The sequence below is a fragment of the Choloepus didactylus genome, chromosome 2 (genome assembly GCF_015220235.1).
Source record: "Choloepus didactylus isolate mChoDid1 chromosome 2, mChoDid1.pri, whole genome shotgun sequence".
Lineage (NCBI taxonomy): Eukaryota > Metazoa > Chordata > Mammalia > Pilosa > Megalonychidae > Choloepus > Choloepus didactylus.
Window position 1 is genome coordinate 29562301 of NC_051308.1, and position 19776 is coordinate 29582076.

General features: G+C 38.4%; 1 protein-coding gene across 9 annotated transcripts in view; it reads left to right on the plus strand.

The window, feature by feature from the left end:
• CATSPERE (catsper channel auxiliary subunit epsilon) overlaps positions 1 to 19776 on the plus strand; it is a 244006-nt gene that overhangs the window by 188809 nt on the left and 35421 nt on the right. For all 9 annotated transcript variants that reach the window (XM_037822416.1, XM_037822373.1, XM_037822378.1 and 6 more), the window contains one exon: positions 3558 to 3644. In XM_037822416.1, coding sequence (XP_037678344.1) covers positions 3558 to 3644 — 87 coding nt within the window. The remainder of the gene's footprint in view (positions 1 to 3557; positions 3645 to 19776) is intronic.

The window sequence follows — 19776 nt, forward strand, 5'->3', positions numbered from 1 at the left end:
ATAAAAGCCAATCCATCTCTGGTATTTTGCATTCTGGCAGCATTAGCAAAGCAGAACAATATCATTTAACACAGAAAAGTATTTGACAAAATCCCTCACCCCTTTTCTTGATAAAAACACTAAAAAAAAAAAAAAGTAATAGAAGGAAACCCCCTCAACATAATAAAAGGTATATTTAAAACCCACAGCTAACTTCATAGTCAAGAGTGAAAGATGGAAAGCTGTCCTCCTAAGATCAGGAACAAGACAAGGAAGCCCACCATCAACATTGTTATTCAACATTTTACTGGAAATTCTAGCCAGAGCAATTAGGCAAGAAAAAGATATAAAAGTCATCTAAATTGGAAAGAAAAAAGTAAATTTTTCCTATTCACAGATGACATGATCCTGAAAATCCTGACAAATCCACAACAAAGCTCTTAGAGCTAATAAATTAATTCAGCAAAGTGGCAGGGTACAAAATCAACAGACAAAAATCAGTAGTGTTTCAACACACTCGTAATGAACAATCTGAAGAGGAAATAAGGGGAAAAAAGTCAAGTTACAATAGTGTAAAAGAATCAAATATCTAGGAATAAATTTAACCAAGGATGTAAAGGACATGTACACAGAAAACTATAGAACATTGTTAAAATCAAAGAAGACCTAAATAAATGGAAGGACATTCTATGCTCATGGATTGGAAAACTAAATATTGTTAAGATGTCAATTCTACCCAAAACAATTTATAGATTCAGTGCAATTCCAGTCAAAATTCCAACAGCTTTCATTGCAAATACAAAAAATCCAATCATCAAATTTCTGTGGAAAGGCAAGGAGCCCCAAACAGCCAAAACTACCTTGAAAAAGAACAAACCTGGAGGACTCACACTTCCAGAACTTAAAACTTAAGACAAAGTCACAGTAATCAAAACAGCATGGTACTGGCACATGAACAATGGAATAGAATTGAGTGCTCAGAAATAAACCCTCACACCTATGGCCAATTGATTTTTTACATGATTGCCAAGTCCACTCAATGGCATTTAGCCAAATGCAAAAGAATGAAGATGGACCCCTAATTTACATAATATACAAAAGCTAACCCAAAATAGATGAAAAACCTAAATATAAGAAACAAAACTATAAAATTCCTAGAAAAAAATATAGGAGTATGTGATGATACTGTGAACCATTGATTGTACACTTTGGGTGGATTGTATGATATGTAAATATATGTAAATATAACTGTTTAAAAAATATATAGGGAAATATCTTCAGGACCTTGTGTTAAGCAATGGTCTCTTAGACTTTATAGCAAAAGCACTAGCAACAAAAGAAAAAAATAAATAAATGGGACTTTATCAAAATTAAAAGCTTTTGTGCATCAAAGGGATTATCATGAAAGTAAAAAAAACAACCTACAGAATGGGAGAAAATATTTGGAAACTACATATGTAATAAGGGTTTAATACCCAGAATATAATCCTACAATTCAACAATAAAAAGATAAACCAATTTTAAAAACTGGCAAAAAGATTTGAATAGATAACTCTCCAAAGAAAATATGCAAATGACCAATAAGCACATGAAAAGATGCTCTACATCATTTTCCATTAGGGAAATGCAGATCAAAACCACAAAGAGATACTGCTTTATAATCACTAGAAGAGCTATTATATTTAAAATTTTTTTTAATTTTTAAAAAACCATAAAACTGAACAACACAAAAACAAACTCTAACATAAACTATGGACTATAGTTTATCATATAATTGTAATAATAATGTTTCATAAATTATAAGAAATAATTAACAATAATTAACAATGCAAATTGTTAATTGAAAAAACAGTGTGTGTGAGATGGGCAGTCTACAGGAACTCTGCACTTGCTACATGATTCTTCTGTAAACCTACAACTGATCTAATAAAAAAAGAAATTAGGAAAATAACAGGAAGTTAAACCCAAAGAAAGCAAAAGGAAGGAAATAATAAAGTTAGGAACAAAAGTTAATGAAACAGACACAAACAATAGAATAGAGAGGATCCACAAAGCCAAAAGGTGGTTCTTTGTAAAGACCAGTAAAATTGATCAAGGAAAATAGGGAAAGGGCATTAATAAACAAAAATCAGGAATGAAAAATTGGGTATCACCACAGATCCTACAGACATTAAAAATTTAATAGAGGTTATTATAAACACCCTTATACCAATGAATTTGACAATGGAAAAATGGAGAAAATGGATAAATGCTTTGAAAACCACAACTTACCAAAACTAGCTCACACATACACAAAATAGAAAACTCTAAGCCTATATGGTTTTCTTGATGAATCTACCAAACATTTAAAGAAAAAATTACTTCAGTCTTATACAATTCTTCTAGAGAATGGGGAAAAATAAAAATACTTTCCTACTCATTTTATGAACGCTAGAGGATCATGGTACTAAAACCTGATAAGGACCTTAAAAGAGAATATAAGCCAATCTCACTCATGAACAGAGATAAAAAACACCTAAACAAAATATTAGCAAATCAAGCCCAGCAATATATTAAAGAATAATACATTCCAGAATAAGTTATGATTATTTCTTGAATGAAAAATTGGTATATAATTTGAAAATCAAAGAATTTCACCATTTTAATAGAATAAAGGAGAAAAGGCATAAGATTATTATAATAGTTGATAAAAAAGTCATTGATAAAATAATTTATCATCCATACATTACACAATTTTAAAAACAAATCTTAGAAAATTATAAATAGAAGGTAGCATCCTTAACCTAATAAAATACAGGTACAAAAAAACTATAAAAAATCATACATAATAGTGAAAATTTGAAAGCCTTCCCTCTGATATCAGGAATGAAACAAGGATGCCTGTTATCACCATTCATATACAACACTGATCCTAAAGATCTTTGTAATAGGCAAAAAATAGAAATTAAAAATAAATACAAAGTAAAAGGATTGGAAAGGAAGGAATAAAACTGTCATATTCACAGATGAGATGACTGTCCATGTGAAATAATTAGAATTAAGAAGTGAGTTTAAGAAGTTCTCTTGAAACAAGGTCAATATACAAAAATCAATTATTCCTTGACATGGTAGAACTGTAACCTATAACATTGTTTGAAATTTGCTCTATGGCTACTGATTGAATTGTGCTTTGAAGGTCTTCATCTCTCTGTATATACCCTATATTTCATAATAAGGAAAGAACTGAAACTGTAGAACTGTAACCCATAACAATTTTTGAAATTACCTGCATAACTGCTTGTTGACTGTACATCAAAAATCAACACCTTTCTGTATGTATATTATATTTTACAATAATGGAAATAGCTGAAGTTGTGGAACTATGACCCATAACACTCTTAGAAATTTGCTCTCTAGCTACTTGTTGAATCGTACTTTGAGGGTTACCAATGTTATGTTTACATGTTAAAGTTCACAATTTAAATAATGAAATTTAAATATATATATACAATTTTCAATGGCCTAAAAACATTTTAAATACTTGAGAATAAAGATACATAAAACCTCTACACATATGTATATATACAATCTTTTGGCAGAGTGGTTGTTTAAATGAAGCACAGACTTGGAAGTCAATGACTGAGCTTAACAAGGACCTCCCATTAGAAGACGCCTGGGGACCAGAGGTAAGAAAAGCATCTTGCACATTGTTTATTTATAATAATTAATTCAGCATTCCAGTATTAACAAAAGCTTTCTGGAAATCAGTTTAGATATAAATTTGTTTTTGTAAATCAAATCCTGTTTTTCTATTGGATTATATTATGATTTCAGAAATACTTCATCTTAATTTCTGTTTCATCTCCTGTTGATCCTGTTACTAACAATTTTGTTTTAATTTTGTCAATGAAAATCTGTTTACAGATTATTAAATATCTAATATACATATTTAAGCATTTAGTCTTTTTAAAGAATGAAGTTTTTCTTCTTATATAACTAAAAGATCATTTCTTAATGCCAATTATCAATCTTATATTGTTTTCAATTTTTTTTCAATATTGAATTTTCTTGAATTGAGGTTCATTTGTTATTTGGAGAATCAAGTCATATTTTATGAATAGCATGATACTCAGCCTATAAAATGTAAACCCTACAAAAGATATTCTAAACTTTTCCTAGACCATCTCTCAAAGTGGAACTAGAACACATCTCTCTCTCCTCTGATTACTATTTACTTCATATTGTTTTCTGCATCACAATATCATTAACATGAGGGGACCCACAGCCGAGGCAGCCAGCTAATGGTGTATGCACAGTTGAGTATCAGTTGGACCATCTGCTCCATTTAGTCAAAGTTTGTGTTCTTGGCTCGTCTCATATTTGTGGTGACCACAATGTAAATGGTAAGCAATCTCCTCCTCCTTGTCTTGGTGACCTATACATATTAACCTCAACTGAGTGACTTAACACATTCTATTTCTACTTATTAAGCCTGATATTTCACTACTCCAAACAATTTTCCTTCAAACTATGATGCTGCCACTGAGATGTGCTGTGACCTCTAAACATTACTTCCACTGTTGCAGCCCTCATTCCTAATGCAAGATCCTGGAAGAGAACTTTGGTAGACAGAACTTAGATTATGGACTGCACCCCCATCACCACCTCTAACTATATCATGGAGCAGGGAGAAAAGAGAAAAAAGAATCTGTTCCTGTCATGACAGAAGCTACTGTCATGAAAGGTGACAACTTGGAACTACTCTCCCACTATGATGACATCCAGAGGAACCAGGGTTCTGTAGATGATGGACTCTGGGTAGACAAAAAAAAAAAAAAGCAAATGTCTACAAATACTGCTCTCAGGAAGAGTGATGTTGGAAATCTCATTTAATTAAAGTTACAGTGTTAAATTAGCTATAGGCCTTGATGACAATTTCATCTCCCAGAAGAAATGAAGAGAGAATGGCTATTGGAATGGAAGTAACTAAGTGGGATAAGTGCCTATATAGTCACATTTCTAGATAGATATATTTACATTTCTAGGGAGGAAAAGACAGGCATAATCAGAACTGTACCTTCCCCTGAATAAAGCAATCTTCAAAAATTTCTGAGAAAATAGAGGCAACATAATCCTGACATAAAACTCTAAAAGGCAATGGTATGTTATATATATGATATCACAATAAAAATTTAAAACAAAACTCTAAAAAGAAAATGGCTCAGACATATTGAGAAGCCTCTTTAAAAAGGCAACTGTGGGTCTGGGAAGAAAGGAGGGAAGGAGAGGGAGGAAGGGAGAGAGGGGTTGGTTTTGACTGTCCACCTTGCAGAACCACTTCTGCATACTGACTTAAGCCCAGAAATTCTGCTTGAGCCCTGGACATAGTCTTTTGGGAAGGGCTGTGCGAGTCCTGGTCCCTAGTTCTTCCCATTGATCCCAACAATTTCTTTGGAAGCCAGTCCAGGGAATTAAACCTACTCTTGGGACTGTTAGCCGGCACTCCTGGGTTCTCGTGTATCCCAAATGCCATATTCTGTGATCAAAGATGCTGGCTTCCCTCCACCTTATGCAGACAAATATGCTGTCACCTTCTCACCCAGTCCCTGGGGCTCTGAGCACGCTCCATACACAGTTCAATGAGGGACAGGGCAGATCACAGGAAGGTAGTAAAAGAGATTAGGATTGAACGTGGGGGTGTGTGAAAAAGCTTTCTAGCCTCCTTATGACTAGGGGAACTCATCTCAACACGTCTGGGGGGGTCCTTTGTACTATGAATTCTGATCTTGGCGTGGCTTTGCCCTTGGGGGATCTCTCAGTGGTGTCACTGGCAGTTCTTCCTCACCATCTCCTGTTCCCCAAACTCTCACCTGCTTGGCCTTACTTGCTTGATGTCAACCTAGACCTCTGTGGAGCACCCATGTGGACACACTTGAGCCTAAAGGTCAGAAGCACAAGCCTGTCACCTGGGAGGGAAGGCCCAGGGGCTAGGGCAGCAGAGCCACTTCATCCTGTCTTTGGAGGCATCCAGGGTCTGGTTTTTGTGACTCCTCACCCTGGGAGGTTCTTTCTCTAGCTTTTGCTCATCTACCTTTGCTCCACTTCTGAGGAGACCTAGGAATAGCTTTGCTGTTCAGTCACAGGGGGTCAGTGCTAGATTAGATTTCTTCTTGAGGAAAACATGAATTAAAGGCACCAGACTCTGGGTGTGGAAAAGTAGCCCATTGTTTCAAGGTGATTTCCTTATACTTGCCAGACAAAACAAGAGATTTTCCAGAGATGAATACAGAGATTACAGGCAGATAATACTTAAGTGCTTCACTGGGCTGTGGCTGAGGCTAAATTATCTCTGCTGGAGGCTAGACATCCTTGGAACTGATTTGACCTCAAATGTTCCTTCTAGGTGGTCCTACAGCAATGAAGTATCATTTAATGGGTAGACTAAGAAAGTCTGGCTTGTATTCTCTGTCCAAAAAAGAAGCTGCTCTATCTCCTGGTGCCTTGGTTGAGGGTTTTGGAAGATAGGTGTATCTTGGTTCCTGATTTGGCACTTTGTTCTTTTAATAACTAATCACTCAAAGACTTCAATGTTTTTCTTAGCTTCCACTCTTCTGAAGACTTGGTCACTGACCTATTTTTGTTGAGAAATGAGAGGCACAATCATATTCAACAAGCATGGAAATATCTATGAAGTCCAGTTCACTTTGCATTCCTAAAGTCAGTGCTAATCATTGCTTTTAATAAAGAGTTCTCCCATGTTTAAGGCCATCTGCATTGCCAACTAAATGGAGATTTGTGCCTCCCTCTCTAAGCAAGTTTTCACTTACTTGCATGTCATTTATTCATCCAACCATTCATTCATCAAACTTTCATTAAATACCTGCTCCATCCCAGGCCCTGTTCTAAGTACTAGGAATATAAAGATGAAATAAAGCTCTTAAGGAACTCTCATCCCACTGGGGACAACTCATAATTAAATTAAAGCAGAGTGGCAGATTCTATCACAGAAGTGTGCATAAAGTATCCAGAAATCAGAGGAGGGAGTGCCCCAATCCAACTAAGGAGGGTCAGAGAAGGTTTCAGGGAATCCACAGGCAATATCCCAAGGTTCAAAGGCTTTATTTAACAACCAAAGTCAAACTGAACCAAAATTCATTCATTGGCTTAAGAATTCTCTCCTGAGAACCATAGTATTGGATACAAACATTCACTAAGGTTTTGGGAGTCCTGAAGGGTTTTGTTTTGGTTTTTTTAATTTTATATATATATTTTTTTATTGAGATTGTTCACATACCATACAACTATCCAAAGATCCAAAGTGTACAATCAATTGCCCATTGTGCCAGCTCAATGTATTATGTCCCCCAAAATGCCATTATCTTTGATGCAATCTTGTGTGGGCAGACATATTAGTGTTGATTAGATTTTGGAATCCTTTGAGTGCTTCCATGGAGACGTGATTCAATCAACAGTGGACAAGACCTTTGGTTGGATAATTTCTATGGAGGTGTTGCCCCACCCATTCAGGGTGGATCTGAATTAAATTACTGGAGCACTATATAAGCTCAGACAGAAGGAGCAAGCTTGCTGCAGCCAAGAGGGACACTTTGAAGAACACACTGGAACTGAGAGAGGAACTATCCTCCAGTGAAGGTACCCAATTGTTGAAGCATTACCTTGGACACTTTATGGCCTTAAGACTGTAACTGTGTAACCAAATAAACCCCCTTTTATAAAAGCCAATCCATTTCTGGTGTTTTGCATTCCAGCAGCATTAGCAATCTGGAACAGATTTTGGTACCGGAAGTGGGGCACTGGAGCTGCTGTGTTTGCAAATACCAAACATGTTGGAGTGGCTTTTTAAATGGATAAGGTGAAGGTTCTGGAAGAATTGTGAGGAGCTTGATAGAAAAGGCCTAGACTGCTTTGAAGAGACTGTTTGTGGAAATACGGACTCTAAAGATACTTCTGATGAGGACTTGAGTAGAAATGATGAATGTGTTGTTGCAAACTGGAAGGAAGGCGATCCTTGTTTTAAAGTGGCAGAGAATTTGGCAAAATTGAGTCCTGGTGTTGGATAGAAGGCAGAAATTAAAAGCGATGACCTGGAATATTTAGCTGATGAGATCGCCAAGCAAAATATAGAAGAAGAAGCATGGCTTTTACTTGACACTTACAGTAAAATGAGAGGACAGAGATAAGCTGAGAAATGAACACTCAGTTTCAAAGAAACCAGAAATTGATGGCCTGAAAAACTCTGGGCTTCCAGGAGGTGAAACCCCAGAAACTACAGCCCAACATGAAGATGTAACCAAACATGGAACCCAGCCGCCATTTCAGTACAAGCCAAGATTGGAGAAGGAGTTAAGCCGAAAGGATTTGTGGAAAGTCCTATTGTCTGATGGCTTTGACCCCAGTGTGCTTCATGCAAAGCCAACAGAATTTTTGTGAGCTCTTTACAGACAGAGCCGCTGCCAGTCGGAACTGGAGGAGACAGACAAGGAACAAATTGAAGGAAAAATGTCTTCAAAGACAGAGCCATGGAGGTTGAGTTCTGGAGTCAAGAGGTTTCAGGCTTGGAGAGCAGAGTGGCCCACACACATGGAAAGGGTGAGTTTGCCCCAGAGGTTGAGGGTGGGCCTTCTACTTCAATATTCAGGAAAGGTGTTGCCACCTCAGGCCTCAAAGAGGGTGGAGCACATTCCCGGGGGCCTGGGGAGAGCCTGGCCGCCACCCCACTGTTCCGAAGGGGTTGAGTGTGTGCCCCGGAGATCGAAGGGAATCTGGGTGCTGCCCCAATGATTGAGGAGGGTGGGGCTGAGAAGGTGGTCTCCCCAGTGTGTGGATATTTTGGAGCACTCACCCAAGCATTTAGAGAGAAAAGGGCTGCTGCAAAGGCTCTTAGGAAGGGTTAGACTCCCACTCTCTCAAGCCCAAGGATGCAACACTGTTCGGTTAATGACTCTCAGACTTTGAAATCTAATGGAGTCTGTCCTGCAGGTTTCAGGAACTGTTTTGGTCCTGTTAACCCTGTTTTCCTTATTGTTTCTCCTTATGGCAATGGGAATATTTATCCTATGAATGTCCCTCCTTTGTATATTGGAAGCACATAATTTGTTCTAAGTTCACAGATCCACAGCTAAAGAATTATGCTTTAGGACCGACTATGCCTATAATTGATTTTGATTGGATCTTGTATTTAACTATTGTTATTGAAATGATTTAAGTTTCTGTGATATTGTTGTGGGATGAATGTATTTTGTATATGGAAAGATAATGTCATTTTGGGGTTCAGGAAGTGGAATGTGCCAGTTTGATGTATTATGTCCCCCAAAATGCCATTATCTTTGATGCAATCTTGAGTGGGCAGACATATTAATGTTGATTCAATTTTGGAATCCTTTGGGTGTTTCCATGGAGATGTGATTCAATCAACTGTGGACAAGACCTTTCACTGGATAATTTCCATGGAGGTGTTGCCCCACCCATTCAGGGTTTGTCTGAATTAAATTACTGGAGCACTATATAAGCTCAAACAGAAGGAGCAAGCTTGCTACAGCCAAAAGGGACACTTTGAAGAACATGCTGGAACTGAGAAAGGAGCTTCAGCTTACAGAGACATTTTGGAGACAGCCTTTGGAAGCAGAGTTTTGCTCCGGAGAAGGTAAGAGAGGACAAATGCCCCAAGAGCAACTAAGACTGACATTTTTGAGAAGCTGAAGCCTAGAGAGAAACATCCTGGAAGAAAGCCATTTTGAAAGCAGAACTCCAGAGCAGATGCCAGCCACATGACTTCCCAGCTAACAGAGGCTGTCCAGACACCATTGGCCATCCTCCAGGGAAGGTACCCGATTGTTGATGACTTACCTTGAACACTTTATGGCCTTAAGACTGTAACTGTGTAACCAAATAAACCCCTTTTTATGAAAGCCAATCCATTTCTGGTGTTTTGCATTCCAGCAGCATTAGCAAACTAGAACACCCATGATACCATCATACAGCTGTGCATCCATCAACACAATTGATTTTTTTTCAATTTTTACAACATTTTCATTACTCCAGAAAAGAAATAAAGACAAAAAAGGAAACTCAAATCCTCCCATTTCCCTAACCACCACCCCCTCCATTATTGATTCATAGTTTTGATATAGTACATTTGTTACTATTGATGAAAGAATGTTAAAATACTACTAACTGTAGTATATAGTTTGCAATAGGTATATATTTTTCCTATATGCCCCTCTATTGTTAACTTCTAGTTATAGTGTCATACATTTGTTCTAGTTCATGAAAGAGATTTCTAATATTTGTACAGTTAATCATGGACATTGTCCACCACAAGATTCACTGTTTTATACATTCCCATCTTTTAACCTCCAACTTTCCTTCTGTAACATACATGACCCTGAGCTTAGCCTTTTTATCACCTTCACACACCTTTCAGCACTGTTAGTTATTCTCACAACATGCTACCATCACCCCTGTCCATTTTCAAACATTTAAATTCACCCTAGTTGAACATTCTGCTCATAATAAGCAACCACTCCCCATTCTTTAGCCTCATTCTATATCCTGGTAACTTATATTTCATGTATATGAGTTTACATATTATAACTAGTTCATATCAGTGAGACCCTGCAATATTTGCCTTTATGTGTCTGTCTTATTTCACTCAATATAGTGCCCTCAAGCTTTCTACATCAACCCCTTTCTTTTAAGATGGTTTTGTTCACACACCATACATTCCATCCTAAGTAAACAATCATTGGTTTCCTGTATAGTCACTTGTTTATGTATTCAGTACCACTGCCGCTATCTATATAAGGACATCTCCATTTCTTCCACAAAGAAGGAGGAAGAGTTAAAGAAGGCAGAAAGACAAAAGAAAAAGAAAACAGAAAGAGAGAGAAAAAGCAACAACAACAAAAAAACATGACAGCTAGAAAGCAACAAAAGGAAAGATAGCATTAACCTAAAGTAGAATAAAGAGTCAGACAACATCACCAATTCCAGGAGTCCCATATACTTCCCCTATTCCCCCCTGACCTCATATGCATTTAGCTTTGGTATATTGCCTTTGTTGTACTAAACGAAGCATAATACAATGTTTCTGTTAATTATAGTTTCTAGTTTGCATTGATTGTATTTCCCCCCAATCCCACCCTATTTTTTTATCATCATTTTATTGAGATATATTCACATACCACGCAGTCATACAAAACAAATCGTACTTTCGATTGTTTACATTACCATTACATAGTTGTACATTCATCACCTAAATCAATCCCTGACACCTTCATTAGCACACACACAAAAATAACAAGAATAATAATTAGAGTGAAAAAGAGCAATTGAAGTAAAAAAGAACACTGGGTACCTTTGTCTGTTTGTTTCCTTCCCCTATTTTTCTACTCATCCATCCATAAACTAGACAAAGTGGAGTGTGGTCCTTATGGCTTTCCCAATCCCATTGTCACCCCTCATAAGCTACATTTTTATACATCTGTCTTCGAGATTCATGGGTTCTGGGTTGTAGTTTGATAGTTTCAGGTATCCACCACCAGCTACCCCAATTCTTTAGAACCTAAAAAGGGTTGTCTAAAGTGTGCGTAAGAGTGCCCACCAGAGTGACCTCTCGGCTCGTTTTGGAATCTCTCTGCCACTGAAGCTTATTTCATTTCCTTTCACATCCCCCTTTTGGTCAAGAAGATGTTCTCCGTCCCACGATGCCGGGTCTACATTCCTCCCCGGGAGTCATATTCCACGTTGCCAGGGAGATTCAGTCCCCTGGGTGTCTGATCCCACGTAGGGGGGAGGGCAGTGATTTCACCTTTCAAGTTGGCTTAGCCAGAGAGAGAGGGCCACATCTGAGCAACAAAGAGGCATTCAGGAGGAGACTCTTAGGCACAAATATAGGGAGGCCTAGCCTCTCCTTTGCAGCAACCGTCTTCCCAAGGGTAAAACTTATGGTAGAGGGCTCAACCCATCAAACCACCAGTCCCCTATGTCTGTGGTCATGTTAGCAACCATGGAGGTGGGGTAGGCGAATACCCCTGCATTCTCCACAGGCTCCTCAAGGGGGCACTACATCTTTTTTTTTTTCCTTGTTTGTCTTTTTTCTTTTCTTTTTTTTTTTTAACTTTCCCTTCTTTTTTAAATCAACTGTATGAAAAAAAAAAGTTAAAAAGAAAACAAACATGCAATAAAAGAACATTTCAAAGAGACCATAACAAGGGAGTAAGAAAAAGACAACTAACCTAAGATAACTGCTTAACTTCCAACATGTTCCTACTTTACCCCAAGAAAGTTACCTAATATAGCAACATTTCTGTGAACTTGTTCCTACTACATCCATCAGAAATTAACAGACCATGGTCATTTCTGGGCATCCCCAGAACGTTAAATAGCTTATCTGTTCTTCTTGGATTATTGTTCCCCCTTCCTTAATTGCTCTCTACTGCTAGTTCCCCTACATTCTACATTATAAACCATTTGTTTTACATTTTTCAAAGTTCACATTAGTGGTAGCATATAATATTTCTCTTTTTGTGCCTGGCTTATTTCGCTCAGCATTATGTCTTCAAGGTTCATCCATCTGGTCATATGTTTCACCAGATCATTCCTTCTTACTGCCGCATAGTATTCCATCGTGTGTATATACCACATTTTATTTATCCACTCATCTGTTGAAGGACATTTGGGTTGTTTCCATCTCTTGGCAATTGTGAATAATGCTGCTATGAACATTGGCGTGCAGATATCTGTTCGTGTCACTGCTCTCCGATCTTCCGGGTATATACCGAGAAGTGCAATCGCTGGATCGAATGGTAGCTCTATATCTAGTTTTCTAAGGAACTGCCAGACTGACTTCCAGAGTGGCTGAACCATTATACAGTCCCACCAACAATGAATAAGAGTTCCAATTTCTCCACATCCCCTCCAGCATTTGTAGTTTCCTGTTTGTATAATGGCAGCCATTCTAACCGGTGTTAGATGGTATCTCATTGTGGTCTTAATTTGCATCTCTCTAATAGCTAGTGAAGCTGAACATTTTTTCATGTGTTTCTTGGCCATTTGTATTTCCTCTTCAGAGAACTGTCTTTTCATATCTTTTGCCCATTTTATAATTGGGCTGTCTGTACTATTGTCATTGAGTTGTAGGATTTCTTTGTATATGCAAGATATCAGTCTTTTGTCAGATACATGGTTTCCAAAAATTTTTTTCCATTGAGTTGGCTGCCTCTTTACCTTTTTGAGAAATTCCTTTGAGGTGCAGAAACTTCTAAGCTTGAGGAGTTCCCATTTATCTATTTTCTCTTTTGTTGCTTGTGCTTTGGGTGTAAAGTCTAGGAAGTGGCCTCCTAATACAAGGTCTTGAAGATGTTTTCCTACATTATCTTCTAGGAGTTTTATGGTACTTTCTTTTATATTCAGATCTTTGGTCCATTTTGAGTTAATTTTTGTGTAGGGGGTGAGGTAGGGGTCCTCTTTCATTCTTTTGGATATGGATATCCAACTCTCCCAGCCCCATTTGTTGAAAAGACCATTATGGCTCAGTTCGGTGACTTTGGGGGCCTTATCAAAGATCAGTCGGCCATAGATCTGAGGGTCTATCTCTGAATTCTCAATTCAATTCCATTGATCTATATGTCTATCTTTGTGCCAGTACCATGCTGTTTTGGCAACTGTGGCTTTATAATAAGCTTCAAAGTCAGGGAGTGTAAGTCCTCCCACTTCGTTTTTCTTTTTAGAGTGTCTTTAGCAATTCGAGGCATCTTCCCTTTCCAAATAAATTTGATAACTAGCTTTTCCAAGTCTGCAAAGTAGGTTGTTGGAATTTTGATTGGGATTGCATTGAATCTGTAGATGAGTTTGGGTAGAATTGACATCTTAATGACATTTAGCCTTCCTATCCATGAACATGGAATATTTTTCCATCTTTTAAGGTCCCCTTCTATTTCTTTTAGTAGAGTTATGTAGTTTTCTTTGTATAGGTCTTTTACATCTTTGGTTAAGTTTATTCCTAGGTACTTGATTTTTTTAGTTGCTATTGAAAATGGTATCTTTTTCTTGAGTGTCTCTTCAGTTTGTTCATTTCTAGCATATAGAAACATTACTGACTTATGTGCATTAATCTTGTATCCCGCTACTTTGCTAAATTTGTTTATTAGCTCTAGTAGGTGTATCGTTGATTTCTCAGGGTTTTCTAGATATAAGATCATATCATCTGCAAACAATGACAGTTTTACTTCTTCTTTTCCAATTTGGATGCCTTTTATTTCTTTGTCTTGCCGGATTGCCCTGGCTAGCACTTCCAGCACAATGTTGAATAACAGTGGTGACAGCGGGCATCCTTGTCTTGTTCCTGATCTTAGAAGGAAGGCTTTCAGTCTCTCACCATTGAGTACTATGCTGGCTGTGGGTTTTTCATATATGCTCTTTATCATGTTGAGGAAGTTTCCTTCAATTCCTACCTTTTGAAGTGTTTTTATCAAAAAGGGATGTTGGATTTTGTCAAATGCTTTTTCAGCATCTATTGAGATGATCAATTGATTTTTCCCTTTCGAGTTTTTAATGTGTTGTAATACATTGATTGTTTTTCTTATGTTGAACCATCCTTGCATGCCTGGAATGAACCCCACTTGGTCATGGTGTATGATTTTTTTAATGTGTCTTTGGATTCGATTTGCGAGTATTTTGTTGAGGATTTTTGCATCTATATTCATTAGGGAGATTGGCCGGTAGTTTTCCTTTTTTGTAGCATCTTTGCCTGGTTTTGGTATTAGATTGATGTTAGCTTCATAAAATGAGTTAGGTAGTGTTCCATTTTTTTCAATGTTTTGAAAGAGTTTGAGTAAGATTGGTGTCAGTTCTTTCTGGAAAGCTTGGTAGAATTCCCCTGTGAAGCCATCTGGCCCTGGGCATTTATTTGTGGGAAGATTTTTGATGACTGATTGGATCTCTTTGCTTGTGATGGGTTGGTTGAGGTCTTCTATTTCTTCTCTGGTCAGTCTAGGTTGTTCATATGTTTCCAGGAAATTGTCCATTTCTTCTACATTATCCAGTTTGTTGCCATACAGTTGTTCATAATATCCTCTTATAATTTTTTTAATTTCTTCAGGATCTGCAGTTATGTCACCTTTTTCATTCATTATTTTGTTTATATGGGTCTTCTCTCTTTTTGATTTTGTCAGTCTAGCTAGGGGCTTGTCAATCTTGTTGATCTTCTCAAAGAACCAACTTTTGGTGATATTTATCCTCTCTATTGTTTTTTTGTTCTCTATGTCATTTATTTCTGCTTTAATCCTTGTTATTTCTTTTCTTGTACTTGGTTTAGGATTGGTTTGCTGTTCATTTTCTAGCTTCTTCAGTTGATCCATTAGTTCTTTGATTTTGGCTCTTTCCTCCTTTTTAATATATGCGTTTAGTGCTATAAGTTTCCCCCTCAGCACTGCTTTTGCTGCATCTCATAGGTTTTGGTATGTTGTGTTCTCATTTTCATTCGTCTCTCTATATTTAGCAATTTCTCTTGCTATTTCTTCTTTAACCCACTGATTGTTTAGGAGTGTGTTGTTTAACCTCCAGGTATTTGTGAATTTTCTAAGTCTCTGATGGTAATTGACTTCTAATTGTATTCCATTGTGGTCAGAGAATGTGCTTTGAATAATTTCAATCTTTTTAAATTTATTGAGGCTTGTTTTATGTCCCAGCATATGATCTATTCTGGAGAAAGTTCCGTGAGCACTAGAAAAGTATGTGTATCCTGGTGAATGGGATGTAATGTCCTGTAGATGTCTGTTAAATCTAATTCATTTATCAGATTGTTTAGGTTTTCAATTTCCTTATTGGTCTTCTGTCTGGTTGATCTATCTATAGGAGAGAGTGATGTGTTGAAGTCTCCCACAATTATTGTGGAAACATCAATTGCTTCCTTTAGTTTTGCCAGTGTTTCTCTCATGTATTTTGTGGCACCTTGATTGGTGCATAGACATTTACGATTGTTATTTCTTCTTGCTGAATTGCCCCTTTTATTAGTATGTAGTGGCCTTCTTTGTCTCTCAAAACATCCCTGCATTTGAAGTCTATTTTATCTGAGATTAATATTGCTACACCTGCTTTCTTTTGGCTGTAGCTTGCATGAAATATTTTTTTCCATCCTTTCACTTTCAGTTTCTTTATGTCCCTGTGTCTAAGATGAGTCTCTTGTATGCAACATATTGATGGTTCATTTTTTTTGATCCATTCTGCGAATCTATATCTTTTAATTGGGGAGTTTAATCCATTTACATTCAACGTTAAAACCGTGAAGGCATTTCTTGAATCGGCCATCTTATCCTTTGGTTTATGTTTGCCATATTTTTCCCTCTCTCTATTAATATCCTTTATTGTACCCATACCGAATCTCTTTAGTACTGAACCTTTCTCCAAGTCTCTCTGTCCTGTCTTTGTTTCTCTGTCTGTAGGGCTCCCTTTAGTATCTCCAGTAGGGCAGGTCTCTTGTTAGCAAATTCTCTCAGCATTTGTTTCTCTGTGAAAAATTTAAGCTCTCCCTCAAATTTGAAGGAGAGCTTTGCTGGATAAAGTATTCTTGGCTGGAAATTCCTCTCACTCAGAATTTTAAATATATCGTGCCACTGCCTTCTCGCCTCCATGGTGGCTGCTGAGTAGTCACTACTTAGTCTTATGCTGTTTCCTTTGTATGTGGTGAATTGCTTTTCTCTTGCTGCTTTCAGAACTTGCTCCTTCTCTTCTATGTTTGACAGTGTGATCAGTATATGTCTCGGAGTGGGTTTTTTTGGATTTATTCTATTTGGAGTTCGCTGAGCATTTATGATTTGTGTATTTATGTTGTTTAGAAGATTTGGGAAGTTTTCCCCAACAATTTCTTTGAATACTCTTCCTAGACCTTTACCCTTTTCTTCCCCTTCTGGGACACCAATGAGTCTTATATTCGGACGTTTCATATTATCTATCATATCCCTGAGGTCCATTTCGAGTTTTTCAATTTTTTTCCCCATTCTTTCTTTTATGCTTTCATTTTCCATTCTGTCATCTTCCAGGTCACTGATTCGTTGTTCAACTTCCTCTAGTCTTGTACTATGAGTGTCCAGAATCTTTTTAATTTGGTCAACAGTTTCTTTAATTTCCATAAGATCATCCGTTTTTTTATTTAGTCTTGCAATGTCTTCTTTATGCTCTTCTAGGGTCTTCTTGATTTCCTTCATATCCCGTACTATGGTCTCATTGTTCATCTTTAGTTCTTTGAGTAGCTGCTCTAGGTGTGTCTCTTCTGGTCTTTTGATTTGGGTGCTTGGGCTTGGGTTATCCATATCGTCTGGTTTTTTCATATGCTTTATAATTTTCTGTTGTTTTTGGCCTCGTGGCATTTGCTGACCTTGATAGGGTTCTTTTAGGGTTTGTAGACCTATTGAAGTCCTTATCTCTAATTTATCAGATCTACAGCTTCGTGGAGTACACTTTCTCTAACTAACCAGCAGGTGGCGTCCACGAGCCACCTGTTCTCCACAAGCCAGTTCTCCCCTGCTTAGCCTTTTTGGTGAGTGGGGGAGTGAGTCTTGTGGGGCCCAATTGGTGTACCAAGCTTGCGTGTGTAGTTGGTGTTGCCTGCCCTGTATGTGGGGCGTGTTTCTGGGCAGTCGGGGAGGGGGGGGTGGCCCTAACAATCAAATCTCCCTGATGATCCTAGAGTTTTAAAGCTGCTGCAATAGTCTAATCCTTCAGTTCAGTCCTGCCACAGTTTGTCTCTGCCACTGACCCACAAGTCTTTGGTATTGGCGTATGGCTCCTGAGACTTGCAAGTGGGCCCCTCTTCCAGGCCGTGCACCCCGGGTCCTCTGTTGAGGGATGACTGTGCTATGTCACAGGTGAGTGCCGTCCCCCCAGGGCAGTTCTGGGCTGCTGGGCTGTGTAGGGAGGCTCCCAGTCTGCTCAAATGATGGCTGAATGGGGCTTTGTTAATTCACACTGCTCCACCTTCCCAGCTCTGGGACATTCAGCTGAGGTTGCAGGGAAGGCTAATGTCCACGCCCAGTTTTGTGGTGTGTGCCTGTTATTTGAAGCACTTCCATCACACTGGGTTGTCTGGGGCAGCTCTGGGCTATGTGGCTGGCGATGGGCAGGAGTGTTTCCTGTCCACCAGGATGGTGGCTGTGAGCGGACACCCCCCTTTTCTTGGGAAGTTGTGTTGTTTAGTGAATTTTCTCAGCCACTGGATTATTGCCTTTTGTCTCAGAGCTCTCTTAGTTCTGCTCTTGACTTGACGTGCCCAAATTGCAATTCTTTGAAGCTTTCTGTATTGGGCTTCTTAGAGTAATTGTTTTAGAAAAAGAAAAAAGGATTTAAAAAAAAAAAAAAAAAAAAAAAAAAAAACGGCCCTCCTCAGAGATCTAATGGGTTATTGAAATGCTAATAGACAAAGCAACCAGGGCCATTAAGGAAAGGTCCACAGGGCAGAGAGATCAGCTTTTCTTGTGGATTTGCATATGCGCCTTAGGGCCTGAGCTCCGCCCTTCCCCTTTCTGTGTTCACCAGAACTCCAAAAATCCTCTGCTTTTATTTTGCAGTTTTTCGTGTTGTTTTTTTTCTATGCCTGTCTCCTCTCTGCTGGGCTGGCTGCTCTCAGAGTCTCTGGTGTCTGGTCTCAGTCTATCTATGGTTGGAGTTTGAATCAGTAGAATGAGTTTCCGATAAGAGCAGCCACTGCAGTTCTCCCTTCTCCTTCCCGGAGCTGACAGCCCCTCCTCCCACGGGACTGAGCCTGGCAGGGAGGGGCGCGGGTCCCCTGGCCGCAAAAACTTACAGATTTCGCTGATCTCAGCAGTTCCACGTTTTCATGAGTGTTGTATGAAGTATGCCCAAAGACAGATTGCTCTGTGGTGGCCAGTCCACGCAGTTCCTGGCTTTTTACCTACTTTCCTGGAGGAGTAACTAAAACTTACAGCTCACCAGTCTGCCATCTTGCCCCGCCTCTCCCACCCTATTTTTAACACCTTGCAATGCTGACATTCATTTGTTCTACCTCATGTAAAAGCATATTTGTACCTTTTATTACAATCATTGAGCACCCTAGGTTTCCCTGAGTTACACAGTCCCAGTCTTTATTGTTCATCTTTTTGTTCTGGTGTCCCACATGGTCCCAGTCTTCCTCTTTCAACCATATTCACAGTCATCTTTGTTCAGTGTACTTACATTGCTGTGCTATCTCCCAAAATTGTTTTCCAAACCTCTCACTCCTGTCTTTTCCTTTCTGTCTGCAGTTCTTCCTTTATTGTTTCCTGTAGGCCAGGTATCTTGTTCACAAACTCTGTCATTGTCTGTTCATCAGAGAATATTTTAAGCTCTCCCTCATATTTGAAGGACAGTTTTGCCTGATATAGGATTCTTGGTTGGTGGTTTTTCTCTTTCAGTATCTTAAATATATTATCTCACTTCCTTCTTGCCTCCATGGTTTCTATTGAGAAATCCGCACATAGTCTTCTTATCAGGCTTCCTTTGTATGTGATGGATCCCTTTTCTCTTGCTGCTTTCAGGATTCTCTTTTTATTTTTCACGGTTGATAATCTGATTATTAAGTGTCTTGGCATAGGCCTATTCAGATCTATTCTGTTTGGGGCATGCTGTGCTTCTTGGATCTGTAATTTTATGTCTTTCATAAGAGATGGGAAATTTTCATTGATTATTTCCTCCATTATTGCTTCTGCCCCTTTTCCCTTCTCTTCTTCTGGGACACCAATGACATGTACATTCTTCCTTTTCATTTTGTCCTTAAGTTTCAGAGATGTTGCTCATATTTTTCCA